This window comes from Mustela lutreola, chromosome 2 (assembly GCF_030435805.1).
Source record: "Mustela lutreola isolate mMusLut2 chromosome 2, mMusLut2.pri, whole genome shotgun sequence".
Taxonomy (NCBI): domain Eukaryota; kingdom Metazoa; phylum Chordata; class Mammalia; order Carnivora; family Mustelidae; genus Mustela; species Mustela lutreola.
In genome coordinates this window covers 103,066,757-103,080,992 of record NC_081291.1, presented here as the reverse complement: position 1 = coordinate 103,080,992, position 14,236 = coordinate 103,066,757, and the positions used below count along the sequence as shown (strand labels likewise).

The following is a 14,236-nucleotide window of genomic DNA, read 5'->3' as shown; positions in this document are numbered from 1 at the left end:
TAGGAACACAGGATCAGGAAGGCAGGTTGTGGCCCAGCATGGGGGAGAAGCACCTACAGAAACAGTAGAAAATCTCAGGACACTTGATATCCACACTCAAAGGATTCATTTTTCGATAACCCAGCCCCTTTTTCATCCCCCGCCCCCCCTTCACTGTCCCTCGCAGGTCCCTCCTCTGCATCTTCCCAGCCTCATTTTCCCTTAGTTCTCAAGGAAGAGGCATCTCTCCTCCCAGGAAAGGGTTGCAGGGAACGGAGAGAGGATATCAGGGTGGGGGTGGCGGGGCCGGGATCGAGTAATCACGACCTGCCCGCGGGCGCCTGGGTTATGATAAGGAAGGACAGGGGACGGGGCGGCCCATCGGCTGGGCCCGCGTGACCCCCACGCCCTCCCCTCTGTAGTGCGGCACCTTGCCAGAGGTGGGCCCCAACGAGAACCTGACGGAGCGCAGTCTGCAGGACGCGCAGCGCCTGTTCCTGATGAGCGAGGCTGTGCAGCCAGTGACCCCCGAGCCCTGTGTCACCCAGGACAGCGTGCGCTTCTCACACCTCGTGGTGGACCTGGTGCAGGCTAAGGACACGCTCTACCACGTGCTCTACATCGGCACCGGTGAGCCCTCGGCGCGCGGCCCTGTCCCGGGTCGGGAGGTGGTTGAGGGGCGAGGCCGGGGCTGGGCCTTCAAGGCCCCCCTCTTCTGGCCCCTCCAGAGTCGGGCACCATCCTGAAGGCCCTGTCCACCGCGAGCCGCAGCCTCCGTGGCTGCTACCTGGAAGAGCTGCACGTCCTTCCTCCGGGGCGCCGCGAGCCCCTGCGCAGCCTGCGCATCCTGCACAGCGCACGCGCGCTCTTCGTGGGGCTGAGCGACGGCGTGCTGCGGGTCCCCCTGGAGAGGTGCGCCACCTACCGCAGCCAGGGGTAAGCCGGGGCTGGGGAGTGGGGGAGGTGTTGCAGGGCGGGTGGGCGGGCTGGCCCTGGTCCTGGTCCTGGTCCTGGCCCTGGCCCTGGCCCTGGCCCTCTCCAGGCTTAGGCCCTGCCAGTCACACCTCGGAGGTGGCTCTAGAAAGGCAGAGCTCTGAAGCCGCCTGGGGTGGCTTCCTGACCCAGTCTCCAGTTGTTTGCTTTTGGACAAGTCACTTAACCTCAATTCCGGGGTCATAAAATATCCGCAGGCTTTTTGTAAAGGTTAATTGGGCTAGTCTGCATATACCACTTATCACTGCCCGGGGAAGGTGTGTGCTTTCCCAAATGAGGGTGGCTGCTCTATTCCTTGTGTCAACCCCGCAGCTCAGGCCTGTCAGCCGTCTCTAGCTTACTTGATTTATTCTCAACCCCTTTAATCCAGAGAAAGGTCTTTATCTTTGAAACCACAGGACTTACTACCCAGATGTGTGGGGAGATCAGAGAGGACTCTCTCTCTGAGTCAGCATCAGAATTTTGCTTTTCTTCCTTCAGGACTTAGAAGAGACAGAGAGACCTGGCTTGGGTGGGGTGGGGATCAGGAACCATGTGGAGCTGTTGGTTGTATTTGCTTCCCAACTGCTTTTGGGACCTCAGCTTCAAGTGGATTCATGAATTTGGCAATGATGGCACTGGCATTTCAGGGGAAAAACAAAAACCTATTCTGAAGCCAAATGGAAATGTATCTCTGATTCCTACCATGTGAAGCGCCCCCCGAGCGGTGCCCCTTCATTTTCGAGATAAATCAAAAGCTGCCTTAGCTGGCACAGCCGCAGCCATGTGGGCTCCCGTGGTCTTTGCAACCCAGAAGCTTCCTGGCCACGCCCATCTGTCCTTGAGATCTGAGAGACACATGGTGCCCCTGCTGCCAAGGGTCATTCTCCAGTCCCTGTGGGATGTGCCAGGAGCTGAGCAGAGGGCCGGACGCCCGGGGAGGAGGCTGGATGGTCACGGGGTGGCAACCAGGGAAGAAGAAAGGGAGAGCAGACACTTAGGCTCCCCTCGGCCCCAACCCCTGGCTCCAGCCACAAAACACCTGACATTTACCAAGCTCTAGTGCTCAAAGCACTTTGCAGGACTGTGGATGTGGGAGGAGGGAGACAAGATGAAATGGGCCCAGGACACTCATTTCCCCCAGCGCTGTGGATGTCTGGTAGTGGACATGTGGGGAGGGACAGTGGGGCATCGTAAGCGGGGCTCCCATGGCAGAATTGGGCTTCTCCTTCAGCTCCGTCATCTCCTAGCTACACAATCCTGAGCAAGCTACTTCAACTTTCGAAGTTTCTTCTCAGGGGAAAATAGGAGGAAACTGTGATGGAGCAAATGATAGTTCATTCTGGCAGAGATATTGTAAGGACTGGGAATTCCATTCAGGAAGTGCTCGCGCATGGTAGCTGGCGTCCTTATTCCCTTCTTATCTCCACAAATGCATGGCGGGGCCCTGCAGCCGCCTGGGTTCTCGGGGGCTTCAGCACCTGTCACGCTGAGTTCAGGCAGCACTGCTTGGCACGAATCGCAGGCTCTCTGCTGACGGCCTTTCCCCCGTACCTTGTGTTCTGCTTCAACTCTTGTGTTGTTATTAAACTTTTCATGTGTGTCTTGTTGCTTAGGAGCTGGTAAATCTTTGAAGGCAAACCCACTACTATCCCAGTAGTTTTTAGACTTCACCAGGGGGCCACGTCCAGCCCAAGGCACAAAGTGGCCTTGCACACATGACTTCAGCTCATTGATCATATGGCCTGAGAGGAGGTCGGTGCAGGAGAGGAGTGGGGAAGGGGACTCGGGCCAGCTGGGAACGCCAAGGGAAGATGGGATCTGAACCTTCGCCTGTGGGCACTGAAGTGGTCTTTGAGCCGGGGAGGGGAGTGATAGGCAGCATGAATAGGTGTTTGACAAAGATCAATCAGACAGTGGTGAGTGGCATTGTCAAGGGGACAAGACGGTTGGCCAGCGTGAGCTAGCGTGGCTCCGGGCCAGATACGAGGGTCTGCAGGGGAACCAGGGGAAGGAAAACGCCAGGACATTGCCCCACTCACGTGACGCTGTGGAGAAGGGACAGGGAGGTTGCGTCCCGTGGCCGGGTGGAACCGCAAGGTAGAACAAGGTCAGTTTGGAATTTGATACTTTCACCCTCTCTGGATTCCTGAATTTGAGATAAGAGTGCTTGACATGTACAGTGAGACGCTGCTGTAAGGCTCTAGGTGGATCTAAAAATGTGAGGTCTCATGATCGCGACGGTAATAAAATGACCAGAGTGAGGCCCTGTAGTCACCAACCTTGTGCACCCCAGAGTCTGGAAGCCAACTGTCACGCTATATCTGAATTTGTGCTGTTGGGGGCAGGTTGTCACAGGGTTTTAGGTTTTACCGTGTCCTAGCATAGACATTTCATGCTTTTTTACCTCATTCCTTCCAAAGCTGGCAGGAGGATGAGGGTGGATTGGCAGAGGCCTTTTCAGGCCCCTCCACTGCCCAGAATCCAGGGGCTTGTCTCCATCCCCCTCCTTTGGCTCAGGCAAATCACAGCCCCATGGGGCATACCCAGGACCCTGGGCTGGCCAGAGAGAGATCGAGGCCCACAAGAGGTGGGGCAGAGGGAATGAGCTGTTGACAGGCTCTGCAAAGCAAGTGTTTTATGTGTGAACCGCCTCCTCCCTCCCTTCAGCATGCCTTTCATGCTGCACTGGAGGGGGTGTGGGGGTGTCTATACCGGTTGGCTCAGGAAGGTGCCTCACTCCCTATAGGAAATCTGGGTTTTCCTCCTTGGCCATCTGAAATGATGGCCACTTGCTCCCAATCTCCACCTTGGACAGCTCCCGCTGTGAGACTAGTGCTACCCCGTGCTGGAATCTGCCCGCTCTTCAACTTATACCATCCGTCTCTGTCCTGCTTCCCAGCCCACGGAATGAACCTGTTCCCTTTTGTAATGGCTGCCTGAGACACTGCAGTAAAGAAGACATGGTGATATCTTATTGGTCTAATGGCCGCTTTTATGAAAGGAACAATCAACTGATACCCATTTTTTGCAGGCAGACACGCTTTAATTCTCTCCTTGGAGCTTTAATTTTGTTAAAAACATTCCCTGCTCTATAAGCTTTGGAGTGGTCTTGGGCCAAAAGCAGCAAATGTGGCCAGGAAAAGAGCTTGAATATTGGCTCTGGGGGAGTCGTGTAAGCCCCATCAGGCGCCCAGGAGCGGGGAACGGCAGAGCAGGCATGTTTGTGGGCAATCTGGTCTCTTTCTTGTCTGGGAGAACTGAGAGCCGGCTGAGAGAGTAAGGGACCCCAAGTCAGGGTTCTGGGGCCAGTCTGGGCTTTTCTTCCCTCCCTTCTTATTCTGTCATGGATTGGAAAGACAAGGCATTTGGTCTCTTGGCTTGGGAGCCCTGACCAACATGGCCCCGGAACAACAATTCTCCACCATGCTGTTCCTGAGAATCACCTGGGGAGTGTTTAAAAGCTTCCAGTGGCTGAGCCAACTTTGGTCCCTAATGCCCAGAGATAGGGGGGGGGGGGGTTATTTTGTTTGCTGAAGCTTTTTAAAAGATCCCTAGGAGTTTCCAATTTGACATCAAAAGTCTAGTCTACTGGCTAGACCATAGATGAAAGAAGTAGCATGAGGCAAAATTGCATTCCTCAAGAATCATCTGCTTTTATCTTGTACAAACTGATTCAAATTTTCTGCTCTTCTCCATTTTCTCTACTGACAGACATTAGTTTCTGATGAGTAGAATTTTATTTATTATTATTATTCATCCCTAGTCATGGCTCTCTTTTATTTAATTTGTGTTGCTTCTGAAGCGCCCTGTCAGTTGGTTCTGGAGTTTGATTCTGCCTTCTGAGACCTGACGGAAATACCCTCAGAAGTGTGGACTTTAGTGAGTTCTGATGGGCTGGATTTGCTAGCGGCAAGTTTGGTCCATGCATCAGCCAGAGAGCAGAATCTCGAAACCACATGTTGCTGGGACTACTTTGCCTATGTAATGTATCTAGTCCCATGGTGTCTAGTTTGATGCATTCTGCTGGTGAAACACCCCCCGCATCAAACCAGTGGCCCCAAATGAAAATACGAACACACTTATATTGTACAATTTACACAAATTGTCCTTGAGTCAATAAAATGAAAACAGATTTTTGAGTAACAGATGAGCATTCTGGATTCCCGGGCAGGCGATGGTGTGCTTGCTAGGGTCCAGCATGGGCCTCACCCACTGAAGCCCCAGGCATCACCCCCCTTAAATGAGGTCATGGGCTGCCTGAGCAAGGGGCAGCATCTTCAGCTGCTTCTGGCAACAAGGGGAAGCCCCACCCCCCGCTTGGTGAGCTCTCTCATATAACCTTATTTCTCTTTGGAACCTGACATGGTCCATTGAACTCCACTGAAAATAAAGAACTCACCTGATGGGAGACTCTCCCTGAAGCTTTGAGAGGAAAGAAAGATTCTACCCTGGAGACACCAAAAGGAGAAAACCGTTGACTCCTTCATAGATTCCTTTCACCTTTGACATCCTTGGCCTCTTTGGCCCATCAAAAATCCCTCTGCAGAGTCACGTCATGGTGTGGACTCCCCCCACCTCCCTTTACCTGAAGCGTATTCTGCTTCCTGGCCTCCAGTTTCTGCCCCCACTCCCAGTGCTCTCTCTAGACCCTGTCTTGCAGGCCCACTGCTGGGGAGCAGCCATGTCTGGTAAAAGGGGTGGAAGTTGGGAAGGGGAGGCAGAAGGGACCCAGAATCCCCTGGGGTTGGCAGTGGGTTCATCCCAGCAGAGGGTACTTCCTTCAGGCTCCAGAATCTGTTACTCCATTTACTTAGCAATGAATAGCCAATTCTGATTCCATAACTTCCATACTCTTTTTCTCCTCCTTGAAATCTTACTATTAGAGATTTGTTTTATAAAAGTTTTATGTGTTTATTTAGTTTAAGTAATCTCCACACCTGAGGTAGTGCTCAAACTCATGACCATGAGATCAAGCATAACACACCCTTCTGACTGAACCAGCCAGGGACCCCCAACATTAACTTGTTGCTGTTGTTGTTGTTAAAAACTGCAAAGGATATTCTCTCTCTCTCTCTCTCTCTCTCTCTCTGTGTGTGTGTGTGTCAAATAAATAAATAAATAAATCTTTGGGGGAAAAAATTGCAAAGGATGGGATGCCTGGGTGGCTCAGTTGATTAAATGTCTGTCTTCAGCTAAGGTCATGATCCCAGGGTCCTGGGATCAAGCCCCACCTCAGGGTCCTTGCTCAGCAGGGAGTCTGCTTCTCCCTCTTTTGGCTTCTCTCCTTGCTTGTGTGCTGCCTCTCTCTCTCTCCCTTTCTCTCTGACAAATAAATAAATAAAATCTTTAAAAGAAAAACTATAAAGGATACAATGAATACATCTGAAGGAGAAAGGGAAGAGAGGAGCCCTAGAACGTGAGAAGTGGAGGCATCTGGGACATTCATTGCTGTGTGAACCATTACCTTCTCTAGGTCATTGCAGATAGACCAGCCCTGAGAGCCCGGGAAAGGGGATGTGAGCCACGTGATTCCCTCTCTTGGCAGCCTGCACTCATTTTCATGATGCTGACGCACTAGACTCTGGTTCCTGCCGCTGAGCAGCACAGGCATGTGGGTGCCCAGGAGGGGACCATGCCTTGGTGTTCCCTGACCCTATGCCTGTGGCTTGAGGCATGGGGCTAGGTTCCCTCAGTGGGTGAAGTCAGACACAGCCTCCAGCTGGGAGGCAAGAACATGGTGGAAGAATCATGGTCAAGAAGTCTAGGCTCCTAGAAAGAAGAATTCTAGTCTCTAGCCCCAGCTTTGCCATGTGTAATTCATGTGATCTAGGTGACACTCCTCTTCCCTCTCTGTAACTGTCTCTTCCTTTATACAATAAAAATGTGGTGTTGTGGATCCCAGTAATTCTCACCTTGGCTTCCATTAGAATCACATAGGAGCTTTTAAAACCTCCTCCTTCCTCCCTGGACATTTTTGTATGAACGGGGCAGGTATTGGTGTTTTCTAAAAGCTTCTTTCGTGATTCTAGTGTGCAACCAGGGTTGAGAACTCTGAGCCGGACTGTCCCTCATCCATCACTCATGTTTTATGGAGTTATCTTCATAGTGTCTGGCAGAGAGGCACAGCACTGCTGTCTTGGATTTCTGTTCCCCTTATCTTCTCCTGTGGGGCCTAGATGGGGAACACGGGACACCCAGGCTTGGGGAAGGCAAGGTTAAGTGTGTGGGCCCTGGAAGGCAAAGGTTTGAGTCCTTGTTCAGCTCTCTGGGTTTCCTCTATATAACATGGGGATAATAACAGTACCTCCTGCATTGGGTTGTTGTGTTAAATTAACTCATGCTCATAAGGTGTTTAAAATTATTCCTGGCACAGAAGGTGTTCAGTGAGCTTAGTTATTACTTTGGAGGGCAACTGGATGGATCAGGGCACCCAGAGGGGAGTGGCGAGGTGTGCTCATGGGTTACAGGTGAGGCTGGGAGGCCAGCAGGCTTGAGTCTCAGGACCTCTGTCTGGCAGGGCGTGCCTGGGGGCACGGGACCCATACTGCGGCTGGGACGGGAAGCAGCAACGGTGCAGCACACTTGAGGACAGCTCCAACATGAGCCTCTGGACCCAGAACATAACAGCGTGTCCTGTGAGAACCCTCTCATGCTCCCCACCTGGGACCTCTCCCCCCAATTCATGCGATGACTCTCCATCAGTATCCGCGTGTCCCCTGGGACCTGGTATCTTCCCTCTCCCTGCCTCCTTTGACCCACTGATGTGTATCTGCAGGTTCGAAACGTGACTCGGGATGGGGGCTTCGGCCAGTGGTCACCATGGCAACCATGCGAGCACTTGGATGGGGACAATTCAGGCTCTTGCCTTTGTCGGGCTCGAGCCTGTGACTCCCCCCGACCCCGCTGTGGGGGACGAGACTGCCTGGGGCCAGCCATCCACATTGCCAATTGTTCCAGGTATGTGAAGATACCTGGATGGTGGCTGCTTTGGACTGGAAAAGGGGCTGGGGTAGAATAGAGGAAATGGGGCATCCCCAGACAGGTGTTCCCACAAAGGGACAGAAGCCACTTCAGAACTGTGCAGGGAACTGGAGAGGTGGCTAAAATATGAGCCCTCCACTCTAGTGGGAAAGAAGTCTCTGCCTTGTGGGGGCTCTTGATACAAACAGGAAGGCTGGACAGGCCCAGAGTCACAGATCATGGCCTCAATAAGCCTTGCTGTTCCAAACACGAGGGATAGCATAGGATGGTGGTACAGTAGGCAGAGCTGGTGCCCATCCTGGATTGCCATCCTCTCTAAGTATGACCCTGGATTCTCTTAAAATAACTCAATTCTCTACACATGTATTGACTGAACTGTCAAAACAACCTCATGGGGTAGGAATACAATCATTATCCTCACTTTAAAGATAAGAGTTTTATGAGGCACAGACATTTTCAGTAACTTGCCTAGGCTCATACAGCCAGTAAGTGATACAGCCAAAACTTGAAAATTGGAGTCAAAGTAGACAATAGTGAGTGGTGTCTGAGATTGGAGCAAAGCGTGGGATGTTGGAGAACAGGGGAGAGAGCATGGCATTGAGTGCGAGTGCAAGGGTTGGGCAACCCAGAAAGATGAAACCAAGTTTGCATATTGAAAAGGCAAATGGAGACTTTTCTAGAGAATGTGTCCTTTGGCCCCACTAGTATCTCCAGGCCCTGGGTCCTATCTCTATGCCCTTAGCCCTGGAAAAAGGCCCTCAACACATGTTTGAGGAATGAATGAATACAGGAACGAATAAATAAGTCTGCCTGAGCCGACCTGGCTAGGAGCTGCCATTTCCCAGAATCACTGTCTAATAACAATATAAAACCCACCCGCCCAGATATAGATAGATCTGAGTAGCTAGAAGTCGGAGGGTCACCTGTTTCTGTCCCCTCTGACCCCACCAGGAATGGGGCGTGGACCCCGTGGTCCTCGTGGGCCCTATGCAGCACGTCCTGTGGGATCGGATTCCAGGTCCGCCAGCGAAGTTGCAGCAACCCCGCGCCCCGCCACGGCGGCCGCATCTGCGTGGGCAAGAGCCGGGAGGAGCGGTGAGCGAGCGTGTGGCCAGAGGTTTTGGAGGCAAGCTAGCCCTGCAGTCCCAGACTTGCCCGGCCCCCTAGGAAGTGGCCTGGATTCTACGAGTGAGCCAGTGGACTCTTGTCCTTCTCAGGCTTGCACTCCCAGTGACCTCTTGTTAGGGAAAGGGGTGCCTGCTCCCTAGTGCGTTGACTGCTCCCCCCCCCCCCCAACACTCTTCCCCTCAGGTTCTGTAACGAAAACACGCCTTGCCCGGTGCCCATCTTCTGGGCGTCATGGGGCTCCTGGAACAAGTGCAGCAGCAACTGTGGGGGCGGCGTGCAATCGCGGCGGCGGTCCTGTGAGAACGGCAACTCCTGCCCTGGCTGTGGTGTGGTGAGGCCCTGCCGAGGACCTGCCCCCAAGGAAGGGTGGGGGGAGGCGGGGCCGCAGGGCAGGCCTGGGGCTGCAGGTCCACCAGACAGCACCCGGTCCCATCCCAAGGAATTCAAGACGTGCAATCCGGAGGGCTGCCCAGAAGTGAGGCGCAACACGCCGTGGACACCGTGGCTGCCGGTGAACGTGACTCAGGGTGGGGCGCGGCAGGAGCAGCGTTTCCGCTTCACGTGCCGCGCGCCCCTGCCCGACCCCCACGGCCTGCAGTTTGGCAGGAGGAGGACAGAGACCAGAACCTGCCCAGCGGACGGCTCGGGAGCCTGCGACACCGACGGTACAGCGCCGCGCCCCACACCCTCCCAGGCCCAGAGCGCTGGCGCGGGACTGGGGGAGGCCAGAGTCGGACAGAGAGCAGGGAGGTGGATCACGTGGCTTGGAAGGAGCCGGGAGGCCTGTGGGGCAGGAGTGGGGCCGTGGGGTGTGCTCCTCACTGAGACCAGTCTCCCCACCCGTGCCCCACCCAGCCCTGGTGGAGGATCTCCTGCGCAGCGGGGGCACCTCCCCGCACTCGGTGAGTGGTGGCTGGGCCGCGTGGGGCCCGTGGTCGTCCTGCTCCCGGGACTGCGAGCTGGGCTTCCGCGTCCGCAAGAGAACGTGCACGAACCCGGAGCCCCGCAATGGAGGCCTGCCGTGTGTAGGCGACGCAGCCGAGTACCAGGACTGTAACCCCCAGGCTTGTCCAGGTGACCCTGGGCTCAGGGAGCCCCCATTTGGGAGACCCACTAGGCCATACTTCGTAACCAGATGACCTCTTCTTTTTGCCAACTCTGTAGACTGGGCCCTAGAGCAAGTCTGTGGCCTGACCACAGACACCACCTACTCCCGCAGAGGGGGGGTCCTTTCCTCATCTTCCCTGTCACTTTTTTCTCTCCCCTAACGGGTTAGCCAGATTAGAGGTTTGATTTGCAGTGGGGTTGGTTTTTGATGTCTCCTCTGCATCCTGCATTTCCCCCTGGACCCCTGAGGAGGAAGGGGCAGTCCCTAAAAATGGGCTGGGGGTGGGGGTGCAGGTGATGGGGGCAGAGTGGCCTAACTTGGGATAGGGTAGAAGTCTGTCTTGGGTCACACCTGCCCCTGCAGCCCCCTTCACACACCCCATCCCCTTGTAGTGCGTGGTGCCTGGTCCTGCTGGACCTCGTGGTCCCCATGCTCAGCTTCCTGTGGTGGAGGCCACTATCAACGCACAAGGTCCTGCACCAGTCCCGCGCCCTCCCCAGGAGAGGACATCTGTCTTGGTCTGCACACAGAGGAGGCACTGTGTGCGACACAGGCTTGCCCAGGTATTAAGAACATTGGGCCAGGGCTGGATCCCTCTGATCAACCTCATGGGGGCCCAGGTCAGTTAAACTCAAGCCAGCCTGCAACCCACAGAAGGCTGGTCCCCGTGGTCTGAGTGGAGCGCGTGCACTGAGGATGGAGCCCAGAGCCGCAGTCGGCACTGTGAAGAGCTGGTCCCAGGGCCCAGCACCTGTGCCGGAAACAGCAGCCAGAGCCGTCCCTGCCCCTACAGCGAGATTCCTGGTAGGCCCTGAAGCCAAAGGCTTCACCTCAGCCCTTCCCACCCTGAGCTCCCAGCCTCCTTCCCCTTCTAAAGAACCTTAGTAAGTCTCAAATGGAACACCAGGGTGGGCGGTACGCCTGTTTGGGACTGTTGCCCCTTCTCTAGTGAATGGGCTGACCCCTCTTAGAGACAGAGTCTGAGTGGGGACAGAGTGGAATGAAGGCCTCCGACCATGTCCCATGGCTCTGTGCTGACCCAGGGGTCCTCCTAGAGATATCCCTCACCCCAGAGGGAGCCTTCTCTCCTACCTACACCAAGTCCCTCTCCGCTTGTCTTCCCACAGTGATCCTGCCTGCCTCCAGCACGGAGGAGTCCGCCGGCTGTGGAGGTAAAGGGAACCTGCCCCACCTCATGACACTGTCTTTCCACCTCTCCTCCCCAAAGAGGAGACCAGCTCTGCTCTGAAATCTGGAGTCTCTCCACTTCCTGCTCCAGAGAGACAAACCTTGTGGAGGTCCTGGCTGCTCTGGACCGTGTATGGGGGGTCCAAGAGGTTCCATCTCTGCCCCCCAACTAGGAGGCAGTTACCAAACCTGTATTCAGGAAAAGTCACCCAGCTCCACCCCCTCTGGTGGCCTCCTCTTACTCAACCACAGGTGTCCTGTGAGAGAGGCCCCTGGCAGACTGCCCAGCTTTCCTGTTTTCAGTGGCTCTGGCCTCAAAACCCTTCCCTTTATGTCTCAGAGCCTCTTCTTGGGAGGCTATCAGAACTGGAGTCTTTCCTCTTCACAGTGGGCCTATCCTTACCACTTCCTTCTTCCTCTCCCAGGGTTCAGTCTCATCCACCTGGTAGCCACAGGTGTCTCCTGCTTCCTGGGCTCCGGGCTGCTGACCTTGGCAGTGTACCTGTCCTGCCAGCACTGCCAACGTCAGTCCCAGGAATCCACACTCGTCCACCCCGCCACCCCCAACCACCTGCACTACAAGGGTGGGGGCACCCCCAAGAATGAGAAGTACACGCCCATGGAGTTCAAGGTGGGAGCCTTCATACAGAGACTGTGGGGTGAAGGGTGTCTGGGTTCTGGCCCTGAGTTGGGCTGAACTGGGCTGGGCACTGGGGAGGGCGCCCTAGTGGTGTGAACTGTGTCAGCGGCCAGAATGTTTTTTCACTGCCTGGTGCCTGATCCCCTTGCCCTGGCCCGTCCCTTTTCCCATCTCTCCCTTACCCTTTCCTCTCTGGTTCCTTCCTTCTCCCACAGACCCTGAACAAGAATAACCTGATCCCCGATGACAGAGCCAATTTCTACCCATTGCAGCAGACCAATGTGTACACAACCACCTACTATCCCAGCCCGCTGAACAAACACAGCTTCCGGCCCGAGGCCTCGCCTGGACAACGGTGCTTCCCCAACAGCTGATAACACTGTTCTGGGGACCTGGGCTCCTTGCCTTCTTGAGACACAGAGCAGATGGAAATGGGACGGCGGAGCCAGTTTGGTTTTCTCCTTCTGCACTAGGCCAAGAACTTGCTGCCTTGCCTTCGGGGGTCCCATCCAACTTCAAAGAGCTCTGGCTGGCGGTGACCATGGGGGAGAGGGCTGGCACATGGCTGCACTTCCAGCTCAGCCCAGGTCTCTCATGGCCTCCTTGTGACCCACTACCGTGCTGATCTCCCCTGCCGTGTGTGGGCTGTGGACCTACTGGGCATGAGAGGAGCTGGAGAGTGGAGATGGCAGGACAGCAGACTTTTAGGTTTGGGCTGGAAATGAGGCTCACATGGCCCCCATGGGCCGAAGCTGTCCCTCTCTGGCTGGCCCCAGGAAGGGCCAGCCTCCACCCTAATTATCTCTGAGAGGAACTAAGCAAATGGTCCTAGAAGCTGCGGATTCTCTGCCCAGGGCTGGGCCACTGTGGTGCTGCCCCTGTGTGACCTGGCGACCAAGGCTGGCCCAGGTTGTCCACTTTTGCCTAGCAGTCTGTGCTTTGCCCAGGAGACATCCCTCCTCTGGTCAGAGGCAGTGAGGGCTGGGGACTGAAGATCGATCTTTGCTAAGAAGCCCTTTAATCTGGGCTGGCGCAGGCCTCAGCTTTGCCCTCAGAATGCAGGGATTGTGGTCCAAGAGAAAGGGAGGCAGGAGTCCACCCTCCGTGCCACTATGGAGACTGTCTTCGATTGTTGTTCGGTAGAGCTGTTGGCTGAGACCTGCTTGGGAGTCTCTGCTGGCCCTTCGTCTGTTCAGGAACACACACACACACACACACACATATGCACACACTTTCTCACACACACACGTATATACACACTCAACATGCTACAGCAACAAGAAGGATGTTGGACTGAGGCATTATTAATTAAAGATGATATCCAGTCTCCAAATAGAATTCTGTCTTTGTGCCTATGTGTGTGGGCTCCTCTCAGCGCGGGCTCGTCAAGCCGAGCAGTGCACTGGGGTAATAGGTGGTCTTCTCAGGGCTCGGGGAGTGATCCACAGAGAATTTGACTTTCATAGAGGGTATCTTTCCAAAGTGACAATATGTACATACACACTTGCTGCTCTAAACCCTTTTTGGGAAAGAGATGAGGGACAAATCCATAAGTAGGAACACAAAGTCCACCAAAGGCAACACAACTGGAGATTTTTCTGCCTGTTCCCTTAGTAGCTCTTCTGGACAACAGCTCCAGAATGGAAATGCATGAGTGCAGCAACAGAGTATTGATGGGGGTTAATTTATGACGTATTTATAAGGCTAAGTTTAATAAAAAACCAAAGCTGACTGAAACAATGAATAAACCAGTGAAGTGGGAGAAGCCCAATATAGTTTTTGCTGGATTAAGTAAAAATAACCTCAAAGCCTCAGCCCACCAAGTCAGAAAGAGAGATAAATGGATGGATATGTTCAATTCAGAGCAAAATTTCCCAACTTAATTGGCTGGATCAATTCTCCCAGGACTCCCAACGAATTCCACTTGTAGGTCAGACTTTAAGGCCTATGATCCTAGGAGTAAGGAGGAGGAAAAGCGCATTCCTGGGCCCCAGTCCTACAATCCCTTGTCCTTTCTGGGACAAATTAAGTAGTGGTGTCCTCAGGGCAGGGTGGAGCCCAATCAGAGAGAGCTTAGGGGACAAAGGAGTATTTCTGCTTTGGGGTTTCTCACCAGGTTCCTGTTAACATGAGCGCAGAGCTTGTGGGAACCAAGGGTGTGTTAGATCTTGAGGTCTCTGATTCTCTTGGACCTGGTAGAAGCAAGTGAAGCTTAAGAGTGTCCAAGGGCCCAGGGC

At 54.4% G+C, this 14,236-nt stretch overlaps 1 protein-coding gene across 5 annotated transcripts in view; it reads left to right on the top strand.

Moving 5' to 3' along the window:
- The window catches only part of SEMA5B (semaphorin 5B), a 114,354-nt gene extending 100,672 nt beyond the window's left edge, over window positions 1–13,682 (top strand). For 2 of the 5 annotated variants that reach the window (XM_059162856.1, XM_059162855.1), the window contains exons 10-22: window positions 402–609; window positions 708–915; window positions 7,472–7,589; window positions 7,730–7,911; window positions 8,887–9,030; window positions 9,247–9,394; window positions 9,503–9,728; window positions 9,919–10,137; window positions 10,564–10,734; window positions 10,826–10,975; window positions 11,299–11,343; window positions 11,785–11,990; window positions 12,215–13,679. In XM_059162856.1, the coding sequence (XP_059018839.1) occupies window positions 402–609; window positions 708–915; window positions 7,472–7,589; window positions 7,730–7,911; window positions 8,887–9,030; window positions 9,247–9,394; window positions 9,503–9,728; window positions 9,919–10,137; window positions 10,564–10,734; window positions 10,826–10,975; window positions 11,299–11,343; window positions 11,785–11,990; window positions 12,215–12,373 (2,184 nt within the window). In that variant the 3' untranslated portion in view covers window positions 12,374–13,679. Of the gene's footprint in view, window positions 1–401; window positions 610–707; window positions 916–7,471; window positions 7,590–7,729; window positions 7,912–8,886; window positions 9,031–9,246; window positions 9,729–9,918; window positions 10,138–10,563; window positions 10,735–10,825; window positions 10,976–11,298; window positions 11,344–11,784; window positions 11,991–12,214 lie in introns of all 5 variants that reach the window. The other 3 variants (XM_059162857.1, XM_059162854.1, XM_059162853.1) reach the window with 3 other exon arrangements.
- The last annotated feature ends 554 nt before the right edge of the window (window positions 13,683–14,236 follow it).